Below are 23615 nucleotides of genomic sequence, written 5' to 3'. Positions count from 1 at the left end.
GCGCCCGTTCCTGCTATTCGGACCAGAAATGTTCCCCGCTGTTAACCACGCGGTGGGGGGGAGGGGTGAAGTGATCATCCCAGAGAATCGTGTGTGTGTGTGTGGGGGGGGTGGTTTACTTGTGTTTGTGCCGCATGTTAACCGGGAAACCGCAGCCCCCTCCTTTTACATTGAAACCCCATTTTAAATGGACAACCCAATTCATCCTTGAGATGGGAAATGCGCTGCTGTTTGCAACCTTTCCCGCATGTTAAGAAGGTTAAATAAGCCAAAACACTGTGGCCTACGATGGCTGCCTGCAAGCCGAAATATGCGACCTTGTAATGAAAGAGTGTACCCATTGTTCCCTAAAATGTGTCTTTTTTAACCACCTCTCCCTTCTCCTCCACCAGCTGCAAATGTTTCTCCTTCGCAGAGGCTCGTGAACATTAGAAAGAGAAAACGTAAGACGAGGGACGAGATGTTCACGGAGCTGCAGATGTCCTCCCACGCTGATAGAGCACAGCAGAATGCGTGGAGGCAGTCAATGTCGGAGATGAGAAAAGTCCAACATGAACGAGAGGAGAGGTGGCGGGCTGAAGACGATAGGTGGCGTCAGCTTGCAGACAGACGGCAAGAGGCAATGCTCCGTCTGCTGGAGCATCAAAGTGATATGCTCGAGCGTATGGTTGAGTTGCAGGAAAGGCAGCAGGAGCAGAGACCGCCGCTACAGCCCCTGTGTAACCAACAGCCCTCCTCCCCAAGTTCCATAGCCTCGTCACCCAGACGCCCAAGAACACGGTGGGGGGGCCTCCGTCCACCCAGTCACTCCACCCCAGATGATCGCCCAAGCATCAGAAGGCTGGGCTTCAATAAGAGTTAAAGTTTTAAAATGCAGTGTGTCCTTTTCCATCCCTCCTCCCCCACCCATCCCTGCTACCTTGGCAATTATCCCCCTACCTCTGTAAGGAACTAATAAAGAATGCATGAATGTGAAAAAACAATGACTTTATTGCCTCTGCAAGCGGGAGGGGAGGGGAGGGTGGGGTGGGGTGGTTGGTTTACAGGGAAGTAGAGTGAACCGGGTCGGGGGGGGGGGTTGGAGGGTTCATCAAGGAGAAACAAACAGAAGTTTCACACAGTAGCCTGGCCAGTCACAAAACTCGTTTTCAAAGCTTCTCTGATGCGCACCGCGCCCTGCTGTGCTCCTCTAACCGCCCTGGTGTCTGGCTGCGCGTAATCAGCGGCCAGGCGAGTTGCCTCAACCTCCCACCCCGCCATAAATGTCTCCCCCTTACTCTCACAGATATTGTGGAGCGCACAGCAAGCAGCAATAACAATGGGGATATTCTTTTCGCTGAGGTCTGAGCGAGTCAGTAAGCTGCGCCAGCGCGCTTTTAAACGTCCAAATGCACATTCCACCACCATTCGGCACTTGCTCAGCCTGTAGTTGAACAGGTCCTGACTCCTGTCCAGGCTGCCTGTGTATGGCTTCATGAGCCATGGCATTAAGGGGTAGGCTGGGTCCCCAAGGATCACGATAGGCATTTCAACATCCCCAATGGTCACTTTCTGGTCCGGGAAGAAAGTCCCTTCCTCCAGCTTTCGAAACAGAGCAGAGTTCCTGAAGACGCGAGCATCATGTACCTTTCCCGGCCATCCCACGTTGATGTTGGTGAAACGTCCCTTGTGATCCACCAGGGCTTGCAGCAGCATTGAAAAGTACCCCTTGCGGTTTATGTAGTCGGTGGCTTGGTGCTCCGGTGACAAGATAGGGATATGGGTTCCGTCTATGGCCCCGCCACAGTTTGGGAATCCCATTTCAGCAAAACCATCCACTATTGACTGCACGTTGCCCAGAGTCACTACCCTTGCTATCACCAGGTCTTTCATTGCCCTGGCAAATTGGATCACAGCAGCCCCCACAGTAGATTTGCCCACTCCAAATTGATTCCCGACTGACCGGTAGCTGTCTGGCGTTGCAAGCTTCCACAGGGCTATTGCCACTCGCTTCTCAACTGTGAGGGCTGCTCTCATCTTGGTATCCTGGCGTTTCAGGGCAGGGGAAAGCAAGTCACAAAGTTCCATGAAAGTGCCCTTACGCATGCGAAAGTTTCGCAGCCACTGGGAATCGTCCCATACCTGCAGCACTATGCGGTCCCACCAGTCTGTGCTTGTTTCCCGGGCCCAGAATCGGCGTTCCACGGTATCAACCTGCCCCAGTAACACCATGATTTCCACATTGCTGGGGCCTGTGCCTTGTGAGAGGTCTATGGCCATGTCAATTTCCTCATCACTCTCGTCGCCGCGCTGCAATCGCCTCCTCGCCTGGTCCGGGTTTCGCCTTGGCATGTTCTGGCTCTGCATGTACTCCAGGACAATGCGCGTGGTGTTCATAGTGCTCATAATTGCCGCGGTGATCTGAGCGGGCTCCATGATCCCAGTGCTAGCTATGGCGCCTGGTCAGAAAAAAGGCGCGAAAGTAGTATCTGATGGACCAGGAGAAGGAGGGCGGGAGGGAGGGAGGGCCGAGTGACGACATGGCGTACAGGTACAGGAACAGGGAGAAACACAAACAACTGTCACACAGAATGGTCCCCCCAAAGATTAAACTGGAAACCCTGGGCTTAGCAGGCCGTTGATTTCACGGAGGAAGGGGAAGCAAATGAACACAGAACAAATCTATTTTTTACATCTTAAGGTGGCAGCCGACGCTGCAGCATGAGTGACAGCCATACCAGTATGACGATGACGGGTACCAATCATAATATGCCATCATCTGCCAAAAGGCAAGGGGCTGCTGCTGTGTAGCAATGCAGCCCCACGTCTGCCAGCCCCACGTCCGCCAGCACCCAGCATCGCCCTCGGCCTCTTCTGGGTGCTTAGCAGACAATATTGGGCAATTGGCAGAAAATAGTATATTATGACTGGTAACCGTCATCATCGAAACAGTAGCATGTCTGCCCAGGTGGCCATGATTGACAGCCATACCAGTACGACGACGACGGGTACCAGTCATAATATACCATCGCCTGCAAGGGGCTGGTGCAATGCAGCACTACGGCTGCCAGCCCCACGGCTATCACTCATGCTACACCGTCTACCGCCAAAAGGCAGTTAGCAGCTGCTGCTGTGTAGCAATGCAGTCCCACGTCTGCCGGCACCCAGAGGACATATGGTGACGGTGAGCTCAGCTGAGCTGAGCGGGCTCCATGCTTGCCGTGGTATGTTGTCTGCACAGGTAACCCAGGTAAAAAGGCGCGAATCTATTGTCTGCCGTTGCTGTGACGAGGGGGGAGGGGCCTGACGACATGTACCCAGAACCGCCCGCGACACTGTTTTGCATCATCCGGGCATTGGGATCTCAACCCAGAATTCCAAGGGGCGGCAGAGACTGCGGGAACTGTGGGATAGCTGTGGGATAGCTACCCATAGTGCAATGCTCCGGAAGTCGACGCTAGCCTCGTACTGTGGACGCGGTCTGCCGACTAGAGCACCTAGAGCATTTTATTGTGTGGACATACACAATCGGCTGTATACAACCGATTTCAATAAAACCGGCTTCTATAAATTCGAACTAATTTCGTAGTGTAGACATACCCTATAACACTAACCATCCTTTGTCCTATGACTGCAGAGATATGGCCTCTTACAACTTGTTAACGTCTCATGCTAAACTATCTGTTCCATCTTGTATTTAGCTGTGACACTCTGAGTACCTTTCCCAGACCTGAAGAAGAACTCTTGTAAGTTTGAAAGCTCATGTCTTTTACTAACAGCAGTTGGTCCAATAAAAGATATTACCTCACCCATCTTGCCTCTGCAAATAACATGTCATTTATAGGGCACCTGCCTAGAAAATCTAACCGTGGCACTTTACAACATTCAAACATAATTATAATACAAACCAAAAAAGTACAGCACTTGTTGTAAATCTACAGAATTAAACTTAAACCTTAAAAACTTAAAAAAAAAAAAAGAGCCAGTATTTCAGCTTGTGTATAAAGGATTACCAAGATAAATCTGGATGGATTTCTGAAGAAATCTTTTTTTAGAATAGGATTGAAAACACTTGATCTTCAATAGACTTTTCAAAAGAGCCGTGTACCTCAGGGAACTCCCTTCTCTGTCTTTGCATTGTCATGACTAAATGGTTAGAGGCCAAGTGCAATTCTTAGTATGCCTATAAAAGAAAAGGGCCATATTCAAACCTGGTATAAATGGTCATGACTCAGGACTTGTGTACATTTAAAACACTACAGTAGCATCGTTGCAGTGATTCAGGATAGACACTACCAACACTGTCTGCATAGATAATCCACCTCTTTGAGAGGTGGTAGCTGGGATAATGGAAGAATTTTTCCATTGACCTAGTGCTGTCTACACGGGAACTTAGGTTGGCTTAATTATGCTGCTCAGGAGTGTGGATTTTTCATACCCCTGACCAGTGTAATTAAATCAACCTAATTTTCTAGTGTAGACCAAGCCTCAGTGGACTTGACTGGAGTTGATCCTATTGTGAATTGTCTCAATTTGGCCCATTGATTTCATATCTCAACTAACCTACCTCCATTTCAGCAGTGTATACCTCATTGTCAAAGCCAGGCAGACCATCCATCAGACAGCTTCAGGAGTTTCCATATACTGACGCACTGGAAATTAAATTCACCATTGAAGGGCTAGCTTCATGTGATTGATCCACCCTCCTGACCTGACTGACTCAAACGTGTGATGAAGTTGAGTTCCAGACTTTCACAGGAGATGGAGTGTGGTGGTTAACTCAGCCACATTCCTAAACCGAGCCAACCTTGCCTTTTATGATGATCTGCTTTAGTCAGAAAGGAGGCTGGTGAGATTGTGCATTACTTCATCCCTTTGCAGAGAAACTGTCTGTCTAAAATTGGCAGCTCCACATCCTGTGCAGCTTTTTCACAGCTGATCCAACTATCTATTTCACTGGGGTTATTGTTTTTACAGCTATTTCAGGGTTAAGGCTCTTCAACTACCTGTTAAACTGTATTCTTTAACTGTCTTCCAAATATTCTCCAGACTGTCCATTCAGCATGAAATAATTTGCCTGCCAATGAAACCCCACATTTATTATATCATTTTGTGGTCTTTCCCAGTGACAGCAATGTCTACTGAAAAACAATGGAATTAAAAATAAATCCTAGAGGGACACTGCAACCAACCTGAGTTACACAAGAGAAAAAATTTCCCACTAAAATGAAATACTCTTGGTCAATGAGGATAACGTAAGATTTAAGTTTGCAACTATGTATAAAATTGCCCATTTATAAACCACTTAGTGCCTGCACGTTATCTTTCAGCACTAATATCTTTTCAGACTCTACAGATATGGATAATATAATCAGCAAGGAAAGTTAAACGATAGTATTACTCAGAGAAAATCATTTACAAGATAATCCTAGGAGTATATATGTATATGTCATAATCTACAATCTTACTGAATCCTATCATGGTTGCTGTGGCAACTGAGAAGATCATAAATTTGAGTCACCACTACTTTCTTCTTAAGCTACGGAATATGTGCCATGCATCTTTTGGATTTTATCTATGGAAAAAGAACAGAAGAAATTCCTCACATCCTTATCATCCAGAGATTGAAGACAGTGGGCCAGAATCAGGTTTTCCATGCCTCCAGTGGAAATGTATCTGCTGACATTAGGTCTGAATTTGGCCGAGTGTATTTTCCAACAGAACAGCGTGTCTGATAGATGTGCTATGGAGTGAAAACAGCAGCTCTTCCAAAATTGAAATAAACTCCACACAGCTGGGCCATTTCATTCACTAGCAAGCAGAGAACATGACAATATTAAATCCTCAAAAACATTAAATCATTAAATGCTTTGTGGTTCAGATTGATCAGAATTTCAGGGTTCTGTGCAAAAGCAAATACAAACAAGCCTATGCATGCTCAGTACTGCAACCCCTTTATTAGGTCCAGGGTGCTCCCTGCAATGTGATCAGCTAGTTCTGTAAGTGTAGGGGGTTAAAGCCAGGATCTCACCTCCTTATCCCTTTGGGGCACCATGCACCCCAGGGGAGTAAGGAAGGGAGCAGTTTTCCCCCTTGAGCACAAGGACTGCAATTGTGGTGGATCCTTCCACCTCCCCATCCTCATGTACCTCCTGTAAGGGTTAGGAACAGTCTGGCCCTAAATGAATCTTTGACTGTATTATAAAACAAAATCTATTTATTTAGAGCCCAATCACCCAACATAAAACTTGCAGAGACTCAGTCATGTTTATGTGATTTTCCTGATGATTAAATAGCTGAAATGAAGTGGAAATATTTTGATGCAAAAATAATAGGCTTGTGTTAAAAGGCATCAGTCAAATGTGAGCATACACCAGGGCTATGCTATCTCCTTATCTGGATCTCACACAGAGAGTACTGAAATGCTTTCTTTTCAAGTGAAGCCTGCTTATTTTATCAAGGCAGACAACTGTAATCTCCCGGGATGTGTATCCGAGATTTAAGAACTGTTCTTTTTTATTTCCTTGGGTAGAAAGTATGGGAAGCTCAGGACTTGGATTGCCTGTAATCAAGTACAGTCTACTTACTTTATAGCTGCATATTGCACTGCTTGAATGACTTAATAGTTTAATAGTCAGTCTTTAATATTTTGCAAACCCTTTGAGATATATGCTCGCAAGTCAATGAGAAAGTTACTCCACACAGGAACCTCTTTTGCAGCTGTTTTGCCCTACAGAAGTCCTTTAAATTATTTAATTGTGTCCAAGGGTGATTCTTTTTTTGTTTTTCTTTCTTTTTTTCTTTTCTTTTTTTTTGGCAAGTGAAGTAATAGGAACAACTGTCGGTTTTAAAGTGCTACATAAAAGTGAGTGTCTCACAGCTCTTGAGTGAGAATCTCCATCATTGGAGATTTTTGTAGGATCTCTGTCACTAAAGATTTTTTAGGGCAGGTTAGACAAACACCTGTCAGAGATGGTCTAGATAATACTTAGTCCTGCCTTGAGCACAGGGGCTCTTGAGGTCCCTTCCGATCCTACAATTCTCTGATTCCAAGAAGATCTGGAGCATGATCTGGTATTAAATATAAATCACTGCTGATAATACTTGCTGATGAGACAAATGTTGGCAGAATGGTAAATAATGATGAGGACAGGGCAAGTCATATAGAGTGATCTGGTAAGCTGGACCCATTTAAACAAGATGTATTTTGATACAATCACATGCAAGGTCATAAATCTAAGAGTGCAAGTCACACCTATAGAATGGGGAACTGTATCCTGGAAAACAGTGACTCTGAAAAGGATTTTAGGGGTCATAGTGGACAAGCAACTCAATATGCGTCCCCCCACCCCCCATGAACTGATGTGGCAAAAAGGGCAAATGCAATCTTTGGATGTATAAACAAGGAGCATAGTGAATAGAAATAGAGAGGTGATTTTACCTTTGTATATAGCATTGATGACACCAATACTGGATACAGTTCTGGTGTCCACATTTTTTTAAACAGCTGTTGAAGAATTTATGAGGATGCAGAAAAGAGCCACAAAAATTTTTCAAGAGCTAGAGAAAATGCCTTACAGCAAAAGACTTACATGAACTCAATCTGTTTGAGAGGTGATTTGATTATGGTGTAGAAGTACATTCACAAGGAGAAAATATCATGTATTAAAGAGCTTTAATTTAGCCGAGAAAGGCAGAAGAAGCAGCAGTGACCAGAAGTTAAAGACAGACAAATTCAAATTTGAAATCAGGCATCAATTTTTAACAGGGAGGGTGATAAATCATTGGACAAACTACCAAGGGAAGTGGTGGATTCTCTACCTCTTGAAGTCTTCAGATCAAGACTGGATGCCTTTCTGGAAGACATGATTCAGTCAAGTTATTAGGCTCAGTGCCAGGGTAGCTGTGTGGAATTCTGTGACCTTTGTTTTATACAGGAGAACAAACTAGAAGATGTATTGCTCCCTTCTGACTTTGAAAGCTATAAATAAACTATGAAAGTATAGATGGGAAAATGGAGGTACAGAGAGGTTAAGTGATTTGCTCAAGGTTATAGAGCAAATCAGTGGCAGAGCTGGTAATTGTATCCATTGCAACTGATGATCATCAATCAGCAGTTACATGGCCAATCAAAATCAAAATTCTCTTTCAGATTTTGTGATACTGGTATTTACAGCATGTTAAAAACAGCTATGTCCATGGCAGACCCTCAAATGGAAAATATAATTTTAAAGTTGAATATCTTTAACAACAGAAGTCTATATAGAAATGTTGGAAATGAAAGCACTCAATTTCTATTCAGCAGGAACGAAATAAAATAATAATTTTGGTTTTGTATTTATTTATGTATTATTGCCAGATCTGCAGTGGAAGTCTGGGCACATGGCAGAGAGTCTAACAAACATGCCTCGTCATTCCCTCTACATCATAATTGGAGCCCTCTGTGTCGCATTTGTCCTTATGCTGATCATTCTGATTGTGGGGATATGTCGCATCAGCCGCATTGAATACCAAGGCTCTTCCAGGCCAGCCTATGAGGAGTTCTACAACTGTAGAAGCATTGACAGTGAATTCAGCAGTGCAATTGCTTCTATCCGACATGCCAGGTTTGTTGTGGGGAAAGGGAAAGTAAATGGAATCTCTTTGCTATATCTACTTCAAATTCATGTGTAGTAGCACAGCATCAGCTAATTGCTATTGACAAATATAAAGGCTGTATTGCTTCCAAATTAGAATATAGCATTATTTTAATTGCTCATCATTATATCTGGGCTACACTCTGGTCTCAGTTAAACAGTGTGAATTCAGTGCCGCTCCATTGAAGGCAGTAGAGTTTTGGAGTTACACAGTATAACTGAGAGTTGAATCTGTTCCTTTACACCAGTCTATAAGGTGTTTCAATTTGGGAAGTGTGCAAGTATTTTTTTTTTTTGTAAATTTTTATTCTTGTTATATTTACACATTTCTAAATCTACATATCAAAATTCCATACTTTATCATGCATGCACTTTGGATAATAATGGATAATTCATTTTGAAACATTTTGTTTTGTTGCATATATTTTTCAAAATTATTTTGACACCTAGCAAAACAAAACAAAACAAAATTCCTAAATAATTCATCAAAATGCCAGGGGTTGATATCTGGTTTTGTGATTAAATCATTGGACCACGACTCAGGCAATCTGGGTTCAGTGCCCACCTCTGCCACAGTTTCCTGGTGTGACCCTGTTCTGTGCCTCTGTTTTTTCCATCCATGAAATGGATATAAATCTTATCTGCCTCGCAATAAATATTGTTAATAGTTGTGAGACAGTCACATACCATTGTGCTAGATGCCCAAGAAGAAGATAGATTAATTTGAAAAGGTTTTTAAAGAAAGTTGCATGCATTTTGTTCAATGCAGCAGTCTAAATATAATTAAAACATTTCACACCAACTACAATGAGTGAAATGCATTTGAGATTAAAATGTGTAGTTTAGAACTGCTATTTACGAGATAGTAATGGCAGGTATCTTGCCGATACCATCAGCATGGGAGGCCATTGTATTAGTCTATAAATCAGTTTCCATCCTGCTCTTATGCCAGGGGTGGGCAAACTTTTTGGCCCGAAGGCCACATCTTGGTGTGGAAATTGTATGCAGGGCCATGAATGTAGGGCTGGGGCAGGGGATTGGGGTGCGGGAGGGAGTGTGGTGTGTGGGAGTGGGTGTGGTGTGCAGGAAGGGGGTGCAGGAGGGGTTCAGGGTGCAGGAGGGGGGCTCAGGAGGGGTTGGGGTGTGGAGTGCAGGAGGGGGCTCAGGGCAGGGTACTTGGGTGTGAGGTGCAGGAGGGGCTTGGGGTGCAGGCTCCGGCCCGGTGCCATTTACCTCAAGTGGCTCCGGGGTGGCAGCGGTACGCAGCGGGGCTAACGCAGGCTCCCTGTCTGCCCTGGCCCTGCACCACTCCCGGAAGTGGCCAACATGTCCGGCAGTGGCTCCTGGAAGTGGGGTGGGGCAGGCGGCTCCACCGCACGCTGCCCTTGCCTGCGGATACCACCCCCGAAGCTCCCAATGGTTGCAGTTCCCCACTGCACCACGAGGCTGGCAATCCCACGGGCCGGATTGAAAGCCCTGATGGGCCGAATCCGGCCCGCAGGCCATAGTTTGCCCTCCCTTGTCCTATGCTGATGTAACAAACAACTGTTTAAAGTAGGTGTGATAAACTGAATATAACTGAGTAGGCAGCCAAATAAGAACTGGAAATGGTGTTTGCCTGCAGCTAAAATGGAAGCCAAATAATGGACAGAACAGTTAATGATACTGTTGCATGTATTGGATGTGATCATTTACTGCAGCAGGGTATTAGTGCTAAAAGTCAGTGCCAGTAATCACAGATTAAAGTAGACAGGAGCTCATTACCTCGTTTGCTCACCATGGCTGTTTCTTGGCTCCTGGCTTTCCAGAGTACCCCGCCTTTCCTTTCACGGCCACTCCTGCTCAGCAGTTTTCTAGTATTGTGTCTTTCCTGTTGAAAATGCTCCAACTATGCCTGCTGTCTACTATCTGCTATGAGCCATACACCAGTCAAGGATTGCTGAAATGAAGCCTTTGGTTTTGGAACAAACTGATAAATTAAACAGCAATAAGTCACCAGGACCAGATGGTGTTCATCCAGGAGTTCTGAAGGAACTCAAATGTGAAATTGCAGAACTACGAACTGTAGTCTGTAATCTATCATTTAAATCCGCTTCTGTACCAGATGACTGAAGGATAGCTAATGTGATGCCAATTTTTTAAAAAGGCTCCAGAGGTGATCCTGGCAATTACAGACTTATAAGCCTGACTTCAGTACCGGGCAAACTGGTTGAAACTATAATAAAGAACAATATTGTCACACGTATAGATTAACATAATTTGTTGAGGAAGAGTCAACATTGTTTTAGTAAAGGGAAATCATGCCTCACTAATCTACTAGAATTCTTTGAGGGAGTCAACAAACATGTGGACCAAGGGGATCCAGTGGATATAGTATACTTAGATTTTCAGAAAGCCTTTGACAAAGTCCATCACCAAAGACTCTTATGCAAAGTAAACTGCCATGGGATAAGAGGGAAGGTGCTATCATGGATTGGTAGCTAGTTAAAAGATAGGAAACAAAGGGTAGGTATAAATGGTCAGTTTTCAGAATGGAGAGAGGTAAATAGTGGTGTCCCCCACGGGTCTGTTCTGGGACCAGTCCTATTCAACATATTCATAAATGATCTGGAAAAAGGGGTAAACAAGTGAGGTGGCAAAATTTGCAGATGATACAAAATTACTAAAGATAGTTAAGACCCAGGCAGATGGCGAAGAGCTACAAAAGGATCTCTCAAAAGTGGGTAACTGGGCAACGAAATGGCAGATGAAATTAAATGTTGATAAATGCAAAGTAATGCACATTGGAAAGCGTAATCCCAACTATACATATAAAATGATGGGGTCTAAATTAGCTGTTACCACTCAAGAAAGAGATCTTGGAGTCTTAGTGGATAGTTCTCTGAAAACATCCACTCAATGTGCAGCGGCAGTCAAAAAGCAAACAGAATACTGGAATAATTAAGAAAGGGATAGTTAATAGGACAGAAAATATGTTGCCTCTCTATAAATCCATGGTACACCAACATCTTGAATACTGTGTGCAGATGTGGTTGGCCCATCTCTAAAAAGATATATTGGAATTGGAAAAGGTTCAGAAAAGGACAACAAAAACGATTAGGGGTATGGAACGGCTTCCATATGAGGAGAGATTAATAAGACTGGGACTTTTCAGCTTGGAAAAGAGACGGCTAAGGGAGTTATGATTCAGGTCTATAAAATCATGACTGATGTAGAGAAAGTAGATAAGGAAGTGTTTACTACTTCTCATAACACAAGAACTAGGGGTCACCAAATGAAATTAAGAGGCATCAGGTTTAAAACAAATAAAAGGAAATATTTCTTCACACAATGCACAGTCAACCTGTGGAACTCCTTGCCAGAGGACGTTGTGAAGGCCAAGACCATAACAGGATTCAAAAAAGAACTAGATAAATTCATGGAGGATAGGTCCATCAATGACTATTAGCCAGGATGGGCAGGAATGGTATCCCTAGCCTCTGTTTGCCAGAAGCTGGGAATGAACGACAGGGGATGGATCACTTGATGATTACCTGTTCTGTTCATTCCCTCTGGGCTCCTGGCACTGGCCACTGTCGGAAGACAGGATATTGGGCTAGATGGACCTTTGGTCTGACCCAGTAAGGCTGTTCTTATGTTATGTTCTTATGTACTCTGGCTCTGCCCCTTTCCTGTCCCTGGTTAGAGAATGGAAAGAGTATTTACTCTCATCCACCTTCCCCAGATAACTGAAACCATTAGTATCCCAGGCAAAAGGATGATTTAGCAATGGTGTGGTTAGTGGCCATATTTTTTGCATTGTTCGTTCTCTGTGCAACAGTGTTTTCCCAGATATAAGGAGAAGCGGCCACTGGTGACATTTAAAGAGAATTCTGAGGCCTTGTACTCCAGCAGGGATATGCGACCAAATAAAAATTGTCCCAGCTGTTGGCTCTGTTCTTAGCAGCTGAATGTTTCAGAACAGTGTTTGGAGTGTCCCAAGTATTGCTCATCCCCTTTCTTGGGGCTTTCTTCCCTACCCTGGCTAGCATCTCCTGCACTGGAAGTCTAGGGACACAAGGTTGTAGGGCCTCCTCTTCCTTTGATGTTATCTTGGGTGGGGAGGGGGTTGCGCGGTGGCTGTAATCTTTCTTCTACTCCTTTGTCTTCAAGGGGTACTGGATGTCCACTCCCCCCCACCATCTTTGGGGGTAGAGAGGAAGGAGCCTGGTGAGGTAACTGCTCCTCCAGCTCCAGGGGTGGGCAGAGGGCACTTTGTGGTTCAATGCCCCAATCTAAAGGCTTTTTTATAAGCTCATTCACCTTGACTCCTTGACTTGATTTTCACTGCCAGTTGTTGATTGATGTGATGGAAACAGTGAAACAGTGCTGCTGTCAGACTTTTCAAATCTTGGGACCTGGACTCTTTGTTGGAGGTCTTTCCTTTACCTATGTGGCTCTGAATTAATCTCTGCATAGTGCCAAGGAAGGCCTTTTAGTAAAACCAGTGAGAGTCAAGGTGAATGAGCTCATAAAAAAGCCTTTAGATTGGGGCTGCATTCATACCGGTTTTTGAAGCCCGCGTTCAGTAGTTAATAAAAAGAGAGAATGCCAGAACCTGTAAATAAAAAGGATTTTTATTTGCACCTTTGTGAAATATATTCTAGTTAATGTCAATGAAAAGGAATGTTTGAATTGCAAATAATATTTGTGTGTTGCCAAAAAATGAAAATGAGAAATAAATCATTTGATGCTATATAAAAATCTACTATACAGCTGACAAGCTGGTACTTTTCTAAGATTTAGTGTACAGACTTCAGTCTTTATTTCTGTTTCAGAAGGATAGAAAGCAGTATAAATTGGTGCACTCAGCACAGGGGAGGAATCACAATTTCACAGTTGTCTTTTACACAGACATGTATATAGAGACCACCAAGGCCTAAATTTTCAAAAGTGACTTATTTTAGGTGTTCAAATCGAGACACATTAAAGGGGCCTGTTTTCAAAGAACAGGTTCTCAGTACTTTCTGAAAATCAGGCCCCCTTTAAGGTGTCACGGTTTGGATGCATAATCACTACTCACTTTGGAAAATGTAGGCCTTGATATTCTTTATATACACGTGTGGGTGGATGTCAAATGAAGGGTGTATTTTTATAGTGTGTAACTTTTTTTTTTTTTGAATCAATAGCAGGTATGTGTACAGGGAATAGTAGACTCCTATCACATAAAATAGTAAATAGAATTTTTTATACTCAAGATTGTCTTTTCATTTTTTCCATCTGTTGTGTCAGGGTCTTTCCAGTTTCATCTGGTTTTGTCCCAGCCCTTATACCTGTCTCTTAGGTTGTGACTGATTGGTAAAGATCAAGTGCAAGAGGGATAGATCACATTTAACGATCCCCTTTGGTAGCGGATGCACAATTCTAAGTGCAAATATCCAGATCAGCATATCAAATCTAGTCCTATGCTGCACAGGTGTGCTAAGTGGGGAAAGGGATTTAGAATGCATCTCTTGACCATTCAGTGCATAGGTGCTGGAACTACGTGTGCTGGCTTGAAATGATTTCTGTTATATACAAGGTTTACAGTTTGGTTCAATGGCTCTCAGCATCACCACTATACAAATTGTTCCAGCACCCCTGATTCAGTGTGCAAAAAGCAGGGAACTATTACTATAACATTATAGTTCTTCTTAGAGTGCTTGCTCATATCGATTCCAATTAGGTGTGTGCGCGCCGCATGCATGATCGTCGGAGAATTTTTACCCTAGCAACACCCGGTGGGTCGGCTGTGGAGCCCCCTGGAGTGGCGCCCTTATGGCGCTGGATGTATACCCCAGCCGACCCAGCACCCCCTCAGTTCCTTCTTACCACCTGTGACGGTCATTGGAAACTGTGGAGCTCGGCTTTGCCACTTTCCACTCTCCCTAGCGTTTTTCCTCTTAACAGTGTAAATAGTTTATAGTTAGTGTAGTTATAGAATTTTATATAGTTATAGTGTAAATAGTTCTAGCGGGTTGGTAGGGATCTTCCCTCCTTCCCACCAGTAGCTTGGGCTCATGCCCAAGGCTCCAGGCTTTAAACCCTGCACGTCCTGCTCCAAGCCCATGCCAATGAGCGACCCCCATGACTCTTGCCTAAAGTGTCTGGGGGAATCTCATCAGACCGAGAAGTGCAGTATCTGCAAAGGTTTCTGGCCCCGGACTAAAAAGGAGCGGGACTTTTGTCTGTGACAGCTCCTCATGGAGGCAGTTCTTAGCCCTCAACGTCCAGTGCCACGACAAGACCCGGCACCGAGCGCTTCGGCGTGCAGCGCCCCAGCGGCACCGGTAGGAACTGTATTGCATTCGGACTCTGAAATAGACCCGTGTTACCGGCATTCCCCAGCACCACAGCCACCATCGGTCCGGCGCCGCTCCCACTCGCCTGGTCAGAAGCGGCACCGTAGACTGGAAAAGGCTGGCCCACCTCAACAGATGCCAGCCTCCCTGGACCTGCCCTCAGCACCGCGCCCCGTAGAGGAGCGACCAGGAGCGCAAGTGCCAACACTGTTGACTCCGGCACCGAGGGTGGAGCCATTGAGTCCGGTGCACCTGGACTCCCCGCTTCGTAGCGTGGTCGAGGTCCAGCTTCCTTCTACACCAGATACCTTTGCGGCCGCGAGGGATCTGATTGCCTCAACAGCCTAAGTCTTTGGCACTGATCCGAGTGATACCTTCAAGGGGCAAGCCAGCCCTTATCCATCCGTTGGCACCGCTACCGTTCTCGGCATCGCTCGCAGCCCCGGCACCGCTCTCCTCCGCGGCGCAGGTCATACTTGTGGCGCCGTTCCAAACACCAGTCTCCATCAAGGAGCAGGTCCAGGTCCAGACGCCGTTCCCGTCGGTGGTCGTCATCACCGACAAGGTCCAGATCCCGACACTGGTCTAGACTTCGGCACCGGTCTCATTCCTGGCACCACTCCCTGGCTTTATGGCGCCCTCTTCACCCTCGCGGCACCGATCCTCGTCGTGTTGTCGTGAACCAGCGCATTCCCACTTAGCACCACCGTGGCCATCCCGTTCTGCCTCTTGTTCGATGGGATCGGACGCAGGGTCCCGTATCTCGGACCGCCGTCATTCAGACCATGGCTACCTGGACCCTGGGGCTGGCCACTGGAAGATGCAGGGACAAGGTCCTGTTCAGGGATCTACTCAATGGCCCTTTTGGACTCCTTGGGCGTACCACCAGGCCCAAGGTGCTCCTTCAGGGGCATCTCGCTCAGCCCCTTCCAAGCTGTGAGTGCCAGAGGCCACAGTCAGCCGCCCTGTTCCCGGTGGTATGGAGGACACAGGGATGTCCCTCCCGCCCCCGGAACCCATCCCAACGCCCCTGTCTGGCCCGGGCACAGAGGCAGCTGGCCCCGATCCATGAGTCACAACTGAGCAAGAGGCCCTACATGATCCTCTTTCTCCCGTGGCCTCTTCCTCTTCATCACCGGATGAGGCAGTAGCAGGAACGGTCACTTCGGGTCCACCTTCAATAGACCTCCGTGCCCACCAGGACCTCTTATGTAGGGTGGCACATAACATGAACCTCCCAGCGGAGGAGGTTATAGAGGTGGAGGACCCAGTGGTTGACATCTTCTCAACAGAGGCTCCATCCAGGGTAGCCCTACCGATCATTCGAACAATCGAAAACACGGTCAGAACAATCTGGCAGACGCCCCGCGTCCATTCCGCCAATGGCTAAAGGGGTGGAGCGAAAGTACTATGTCCCCTCTAAGGGGTATGACTATTTGTTCAACCACCCACAGCCTTGTTCAATGGTAGTGGCCTCAGTGAACGAAAAGGAGTGTCATGGACAACAGGCTCCTGCGCCCAAATCAAAGGAGGCCAAATGCCTTGATCTATTTGGACGCAAAGTCTACTCTGCGGGAGGACTCCAGCTCAGGATCGCAAACCAGCAGGTGCTCCTGAGCCGTTACAACTATAATTCGCTGAACTCCATGCAGAAGTTCAAGGAGCTGGTTCGCCGCCCTTGACATGAAGGATGCGTACTTCCACATAGCGATTCTTCCAGAACACAGACGTTTTCTTCGCTTTGTGGTCAACTGAGAATACTATTCTAAGTATTCCCGTATCTCAACGATTGGCTTATCCGAGGTCATACCAGGGAACAGGTGCAATCACAGGTTCAAGTGACCATGGCCATGTTTCATCGATTAGGCCTCCTCCTCAATGTGGAGAAGTCATCTCTGGAACCAACCCAGAGAATAGAGTTCATTGGGGCAGTCTTGGACTTCAGACTCGCCTGAGCTCTCCTACCGGATGCCCTCTTCCAGTCGCTGGCGTCCCTTATCCGCAGCCTCCAAAGTTTTCCAACTTCAACGGTGAGAACGTGCTTGAGCCTTCTAGGACATACGTACGTAACCAGGTATACCAGACTACGGCACCACCCACTTCAGGCCTGGCTGACAACAGTCTATCGCTGAGGTGGAGACAGCCTAAACACGGTGGTAACCGTCCCGGAAACAATCCTGACCTCTCTCCACTTGTGGTTAGACCCCAGGACAGTATGCGAAGGGGTTCCGTTCCACTCTCCTCAACCCTCTTTGTCTCTGGTCATGGATGCCTAGGATGGGGTGCCCATCTCAGGGACCTCTGGACACAAGATCTATGGACCACAGACGAACTATCGCTGCACATCAATGTACGGGAATTGATGGCAGTGCGCCTGGCCTTCCAAGTATTCCGGCAGCAACTACATGGCCGTTGCGTGGCGGTACTCACAGACAACACCACGGCCATGTTCTACATCAACAAGCCATTCACCTGTGGGAGTTTTGCACAGCCCACTCTATCCATCCGGTGGTGTCCTTTCTCCCAGGGGTACAAAACACACTGGCAGATCACCTCAGCAGGTCTTTCCAGTCCCACGACTGACTTTCCAGTCAGTTTGCTCAGCTGTCATCCACTCCATTTTCCTTGGGTTTCTCCAGGTAGACCTGTTTGCCTCACGCAGCAATCGGAAGTGCCAGCTGTTTTGCTCTCTCCAGGATCGCGCCCCGGGTTCCCTCTCGGATGTTTTCCTGCTCCTGTGGAAGGGCCAGCTGTCTACACCTTCCCTCCTTTCCCGCTGGTCCACAAGGTCCTGCTCAAGGTGTGCAGGGACAGAGCGCGTCTGATTCTGATAGCCCCGGCATGGCCCAGACAACACTGGTACACCACGCTACTGGAAATATCGGTAGACACTCTGATGCCACTCCCGCTTTGGCTGGATCTGATCTCACAAGACCACTGCTGCCTGTGTCACCCCGACCTGCAATCCCTCCACCTTATGGCATGGATGCTGCATGGCTAACTTGTTCAGAGCTCCTTTGCTCCCATTCGGTGCAGCAGGTACTACTAGGTAGCAGAAAGCCCTCCACTTGAGCCACGTACTTGGCCATATGGAAGCGCTTCTCTTGCTGATGTGCCGAATAAGGCACGTCCCCCCTGCATGCGCCTGTGCCTCTCATCTTGGACTATCTGCTCTCCTTAAAACAGCAAGGTCTAGCAATATCATCCATGAGGGTACACCTGGCAGCCATTTTGGCTTTCCACCCAGGAACACATGGGCACTCGGTCTTCTCCACCCTATGGTCGGTAGGTTTCTCAAGGGGCTGAACCGTCTCTACCCGCAGGTGAGGGACCGGTCCCTATGTGGGACCTTAACCTGGTCCTCTCCAAACTTATGGGGGCTCCATTTGAGCCATTGGCCACTTGCTCCCTTCTGTACCTCTTCTGGAAGACAGCCTTCCTTGTGGCTATCACTTCGGCGAGGCGCATATCCGAGATCAGAGCCCTCACTTCGGAACCACCGTACACGGTCTTCCATAAGGACAAGGTGCAGCTACATCCTCATCCTGCCTTCCTTCTGAAGGTGGTATCAACTTTCCATGTCAACCAGGACATTTTCCTCCTGATCTTGTATCCGAAGCCGCATGCTACTCGATGGGAGCAACAGCTGCACTCCCTAGACGTTCATAGAGCCCTCGCCTTCTATATTGAGCGTACGAAGCCGTTCAGAAAGACGACCCAGCTCTTCATTGCTGTGGCTGACCGGATGAAAGGCCTCCCGGTCTCTTCACAGCGCATCTCCTCTTGGATCACGTCCTGTATCCGTGCTTGCTACAACCTAGCCGACGTCCCAGCCAAGCCCTCACCACCCATTCTACAAGGGCTCAAGCCTTGTCGGCTGCTTTCCTGGCTAAGGTCCCGATACAGGAGATCTGTAGAGCTGTCACTTGGTCCTCAACACATAGTTTTGCTTCTCACTATGCGATAGTCCAGCAGTCCAGAGACGATGCTGCATTTGATTCAGCGGTGCTGCACTCAGCAATATCTCATTCTGATCCCACCGCCTAGGTAAGGCTTGGGAGTCACCTAATTGGAATCAATATGAGCAAGCACTCGAAGAAGAAAAGACGGTTACTCACCTTTGTAACTGTTTTTCAAGATGTGTTGCTCATATCCATTGCAAACCCGCCCTCCTTCCCCTCTGTCGGAGTAGCCAGCAAGAAGGAACTGAGGGGGTGCTGGGTCAGCTGGGATATATATCCAGCGCCATAAGGGGCTCCACATCCGACCCACCGGGTGTTGCTTGATTCTCTGATGATCATGCACACGGCATGCACACACCTAATTGGAATGGATATGAGCAACACATCTCGAAGAACAGCAATTACAAAAGTGAGTAACTGTCTTTTCAAATATTTTAAGTCCAGAAGGAAACGTGATCATCTAGTCTGACATCTTTCATAACACAGGACCCCTGTATATTAATTACAGCTTCAGGTCCAATAGCTGCATTTAAACTAGAATATCCAGTTTAGAAAAACATCCAATCTTGATTTTAAAATTCTCAGTGATGGAGAATAAATCACACTGTTATACCTTTGTCTGCTAGATTGAAGAGCCCTCTGTTATCAAATTTATGTTCTCCGCATAAATACATATAGACTGTTATCAATCAACCCATAACCTTCTATTTGATAAGGAAAATAGAGTTAATTCCATGTTTTCTAGTCTTTTCATCGTTCTTGTGGCTCTTCTCTGAACCCTCTCTAATTTATCAACATCCTTCCTGAAGTGCAAACACCAGAACTGGACACAGTATTCCAGCAGTGGTCACAGCAGTGCCAAATAATACAGAGGTAAAATAACGTCTCTACTCCTTCTCAGCATTCCTGTTTATATGTACAAGGATAACATTAGCCTTTCGGCCACAGAGTCACACTGGGAGCTCACATTCAGCTGATTAGCCATCACTACCTTCAAGTCTTTTCCAGAGTCATTGTTCCCAGGATGAAGTCCCCCATCCTGTAAGTATGGCCCACATTATTTGTTCCTAGATGTATAACCTCACATTTGGCCATATGGAAACAAATGGTGCTTGCTTGCACCCCGTTTACCAAGTGATTCAGATCACTCTATTTCAGAGACCCGTCTTCTTCATTATTTACCACTCCCTCAATCTTTTTTGTCATCTGCAAACTTTGTTGGTGATGATTTTGTTTTCTTCCAAGTCATTGATAAAAATGTTAAATGACATAGAACAAAGAGCTGATCCCTGCAGGACTCCACTAGAAGCACACCTGCTCCATAATGATTCCCCATTTATAGTTACGTTTTGAGACCTTTGAGTAATATATTAACTAGCTATAGTGTTATAAGCAGGACCTGGTGTCTGAACTGGCTGATCAAAGGCATGTGGTCTATAAGCTAGAAGGCTCATCCAGGCCACAAACAATTAGTGCTGTTGTCTTGTCTTAGCGTGTGCTAGTCAACCGTGGCCCACCCTGATCTTCACAGGAGAATGGATCTTGTATTGTACAAGGTGTGCAACTGGTAGTATGCTCTCAGCACCTGCAGTGTGCTTCTACCAAAAAAGGGCAGGATGTCACCATAAATCTCCAGAGAGTTTTTATCTTCTTTCATGCCTATTAAAAGATCTGCATCTTTAACTCCCCCTGAAAATGAAAGAGAAGGGGATGGTTCAGAAATTCATCTTTAGCGTATAGATTAGTAACATGCCATAAGAGTGCTTCGTCCCACAGATCTTGGAATATCAACTAAAGCACAGATTTATCCCCAGTGAAGTCAATGGCCCAAATATATTTAACTTTGTGTACAATATGGAAGAAAGCTGTCAGTCATAAAGTCAAAACAAGTTTTTCACTCTAGCTTGTTGAGAGTTGGAGTATTTTCCTTGCATGAGATTTGCATTATTCAAATTATAGAATTTCCACCCATCTTGGTTGGTGCAATTCACCAAAAACAGCCATGGAGTAAAGCAGGAGAAGGGGGAAATTGTATACATTTTTTTAAACAATATGGGATTGATTTTTGTTTTAGCCTAAATAATTTCTTCAAAACATCACAATTTCTAAGTCACAATTTCCAGCGTGAATAGCTTACATTAGTGGAGACAGACCCGAGGAAGAACTCCGTGAAGCTTGAAAGCTTGCCCCTTCCACCAACAGAAGTTGGTCCAATAAAAGATAATATCTCACCCACTTTGTTTTTTTCAGTAGTAGAGCTAACACTTTGTATGCATGAAGAGAACTAAATGGGAATCTAAAATTAGAGGAATTCCTTGTATGTTAATTGAGAGGCCTTTTATTTCACTTTCAGAATCTTATGTGGTGGAGCCCTGTAAGGAAAATAGACTTGAGGTCTTTTCTAGCTCTTTATCCCTTTGATTCTATTTCTTTATTTAAAGCTCTTACCGTTAGTTGCAACTATTTCTGAAGGCATTTTTTTCTACAGTCAGATCATATCTACAGCATATTTTTTGCCTAACATTTTAATAAGTGTTCATGAGAGTGATGCCCTAAAAGGCATTAATGTTTTCTCGGCATTCCAAATTTTTATAGAATCTTGGCAGTTTCAACCTGCCGCTAATGGATATATCTAGTCAGCAAAACTGTACCAGTTGAATTATTTTGACACTTTGTCTGCCAGTTCACAATTCAACCTGACTATGCAGTTTTATCTATAGCTGGCAAATAGGAAGAAGAAAAACAATGAACAGTGTGTGATAACTGTGTCAAATGACATCAGGGAACCTCAATGTTGTTTGGAAGTGCTACTCTCTTTAAGGCTGGGTCTACACTACCCGCCTGAATCGGCGGGTAGAAATCGACCTCTCGGGGATCGATTTATCGCGTCCCAACGGGACGCGACAATCGATCCCCGAATCGACGCTCTTACTCCACCAGCGGAGGTGGGAGTAAGCGCCGTCGACAGGAAGCCGCGGAGGTCGATTTTGCCGCCGTCCTCACAGCGGGGTAAGTCGGCCGCGATACGTCGAATTCAGCTACACTATTCACGTAGCTGAATTTGCGTATCTTAAATCGACTCCCCCCTGTAGTGTAGATGTAGCCTTAGTGTCTGACTTTGATTCTGTTGAATTCATTGTTAAACCTCCAATGACTTGGTGTGCAGAATCTGTTCCTTGCTCTTTTTAGGGGTTGGTTTCTGGGATCCATGTAGTTCAAACATTCCTTCTGTGTTTTTACTATTGGTTGCAAGAAATATTGCAATATGGTTTAGAATTTACAGTGTTCCCTTAAAGATTTTTCTGACAGGGAGCCATGAAGCAGTGGATTATTACAATTAATATGTATGTACTTCTGTTTAACCAAAGCCTTTTTTTTTTCTTCTTTTAGGTTTGGAAAGAAATCCCGACCTGCAATGTATGATGCAACCCCCATTGCTTATGAAGACTACAGCCCTGATGACAAACCTTTGGTCACGCTAATTAAAACAAAAGATTTGTAATCGACTGTATCTTTTTCGGATTATTTTTCAAAAGGATGGGCTACTAAATTAATTTAAATATTTTTAAGAAGAAGAAAGCGTGAGAAATTTAAAATGTTAGATGTTCCAGAATTTTCTGTAGAATATTTAAGAACTAATTTTCTGCAGCTTTTAGTCTGAAAAAATATTTTAAAACTGAGTGTTTGAAATTCATGGATTACATTTTAATGTACCTTCAACTCTATAAATTGTTAGCTTATAATAGTGTGTGCTTTTTCATGGTAGACACTATTAATAAACCCAGATGAAATTCTGTGGTTGTTACAGAACAAAATACAGTAAACTTAATCAATGAACAGTTCCTTTTTGACATCTCAGTGCCAGCTTTCTCAGTAGAGATAGGAAAAAGTGAAAATAATATGATGCATAATATATCCATTAATTTAAAAAAAGTCTAAAATGTTTGTGTTGTGAAAAAGAAATTAGTAAAATTTATTATTCCTAACCTGAATGAATTAGCTTTTGCCTTATTCTGTGCATGGATAGATAACCTATTTCTGCATTATTTTTCTGGAAGTTGCTGACACATACTTTTGAGTTGATGTTTTTGTCATTTTTGTAATAGTATTCAAGCTAGGCCTTGTAAAAATAATATATAATTAAAGTGCCTGTGGAGGCAAACTAAGGACCTGATTGTGAACTGATTGAAATCAGTGGCAAAATTGCCATTGACTTCAGTGGGTACAGGCTCTGGCCCTGGGATTGGATTGAATCTATATTTTTCTTTAAAAGTCAAGGTTTTTATATCGTGAGTAAACTAAGCCTATAGTTTGAGTTGTTTGTTTCTCAAAGGTTATTAATGTACAGTACTGTTTCATTCAATATTGTGTATTTCTCATAGTGCATCTTATTTATACACAGTATGGTTTTTCTGTGGCTGCATTTGATTGCTTATGTGCTTCTTCAAATTCTTGCATATTTCAGACAATATTAAATAAATGTTATCAAGTCAAGGTTGCATCTGATCTGGTCATTTTCCTACATTTCAGGTTACACAAAGTCTCTAAATTTGGAAGGACCTGAGTCAGGTTCATTCTCTCTCTTTCTCTGCTCTCAATCAGGGACTTGAACTTGGATATCCCACATCCTGGGCCAGTGCATGCATAAACATAATCAAAATTTGAAACTTCAAAAGTTACTGTGAAATGGAATTGTCACTTCTAGAAATTACAATTTA

General features: G+C 45.0%; 1 protein-coding gene across 1 annotated transcript in view; it reads left to right on the top strand.

The window, feature by feature from the left end:
* The window catches only part of DNER (delta/notch like EGF repeat containing), a 280060-nt gene extending 256669 nt beyond the window's left edge, over nucleotides 1-23391 (top strand). Inside the window, exons 12-13 of the mRNA XM_034781973.1 lie at nucleotides 8339-8585; nucleotides 22288-23391. Coding sequence (XP_034637864.1) covers nucleotides 8339-8585; nucleotides 22288-22399 — 359 coding nt within the window. The 3' untranslated portion in view covers nucleotides 22400-23391. The remainder of the gene's footprint in view (nucleotides 1-8338; nucleotides 8586-22287) is intronic.
* The last annotated feature ends 224 nt before the right edge of the window (nucleotides 23392-23615 follow it).

The sequence above is a fragment of the Trachemys scripta genome, chromosome 9 (genome assembly GCF_013100865.1).
Source record: "Trachemys scripta elegans isolate TJP31775 chromosome 9, CAS_Tse_1.0, whole genome shotgun sequence".
In the NCBI taxonomy this organism is placed as follows: Eukaryota; Metazoa; Chordata; order Testudines; family Emydidae; genus Trachemys; species Trachemys scripta.
Note: the sequence above shows the minus strand (reverse complement) of the source record. Positions and strands in the feature narration are given on the sequence as shown.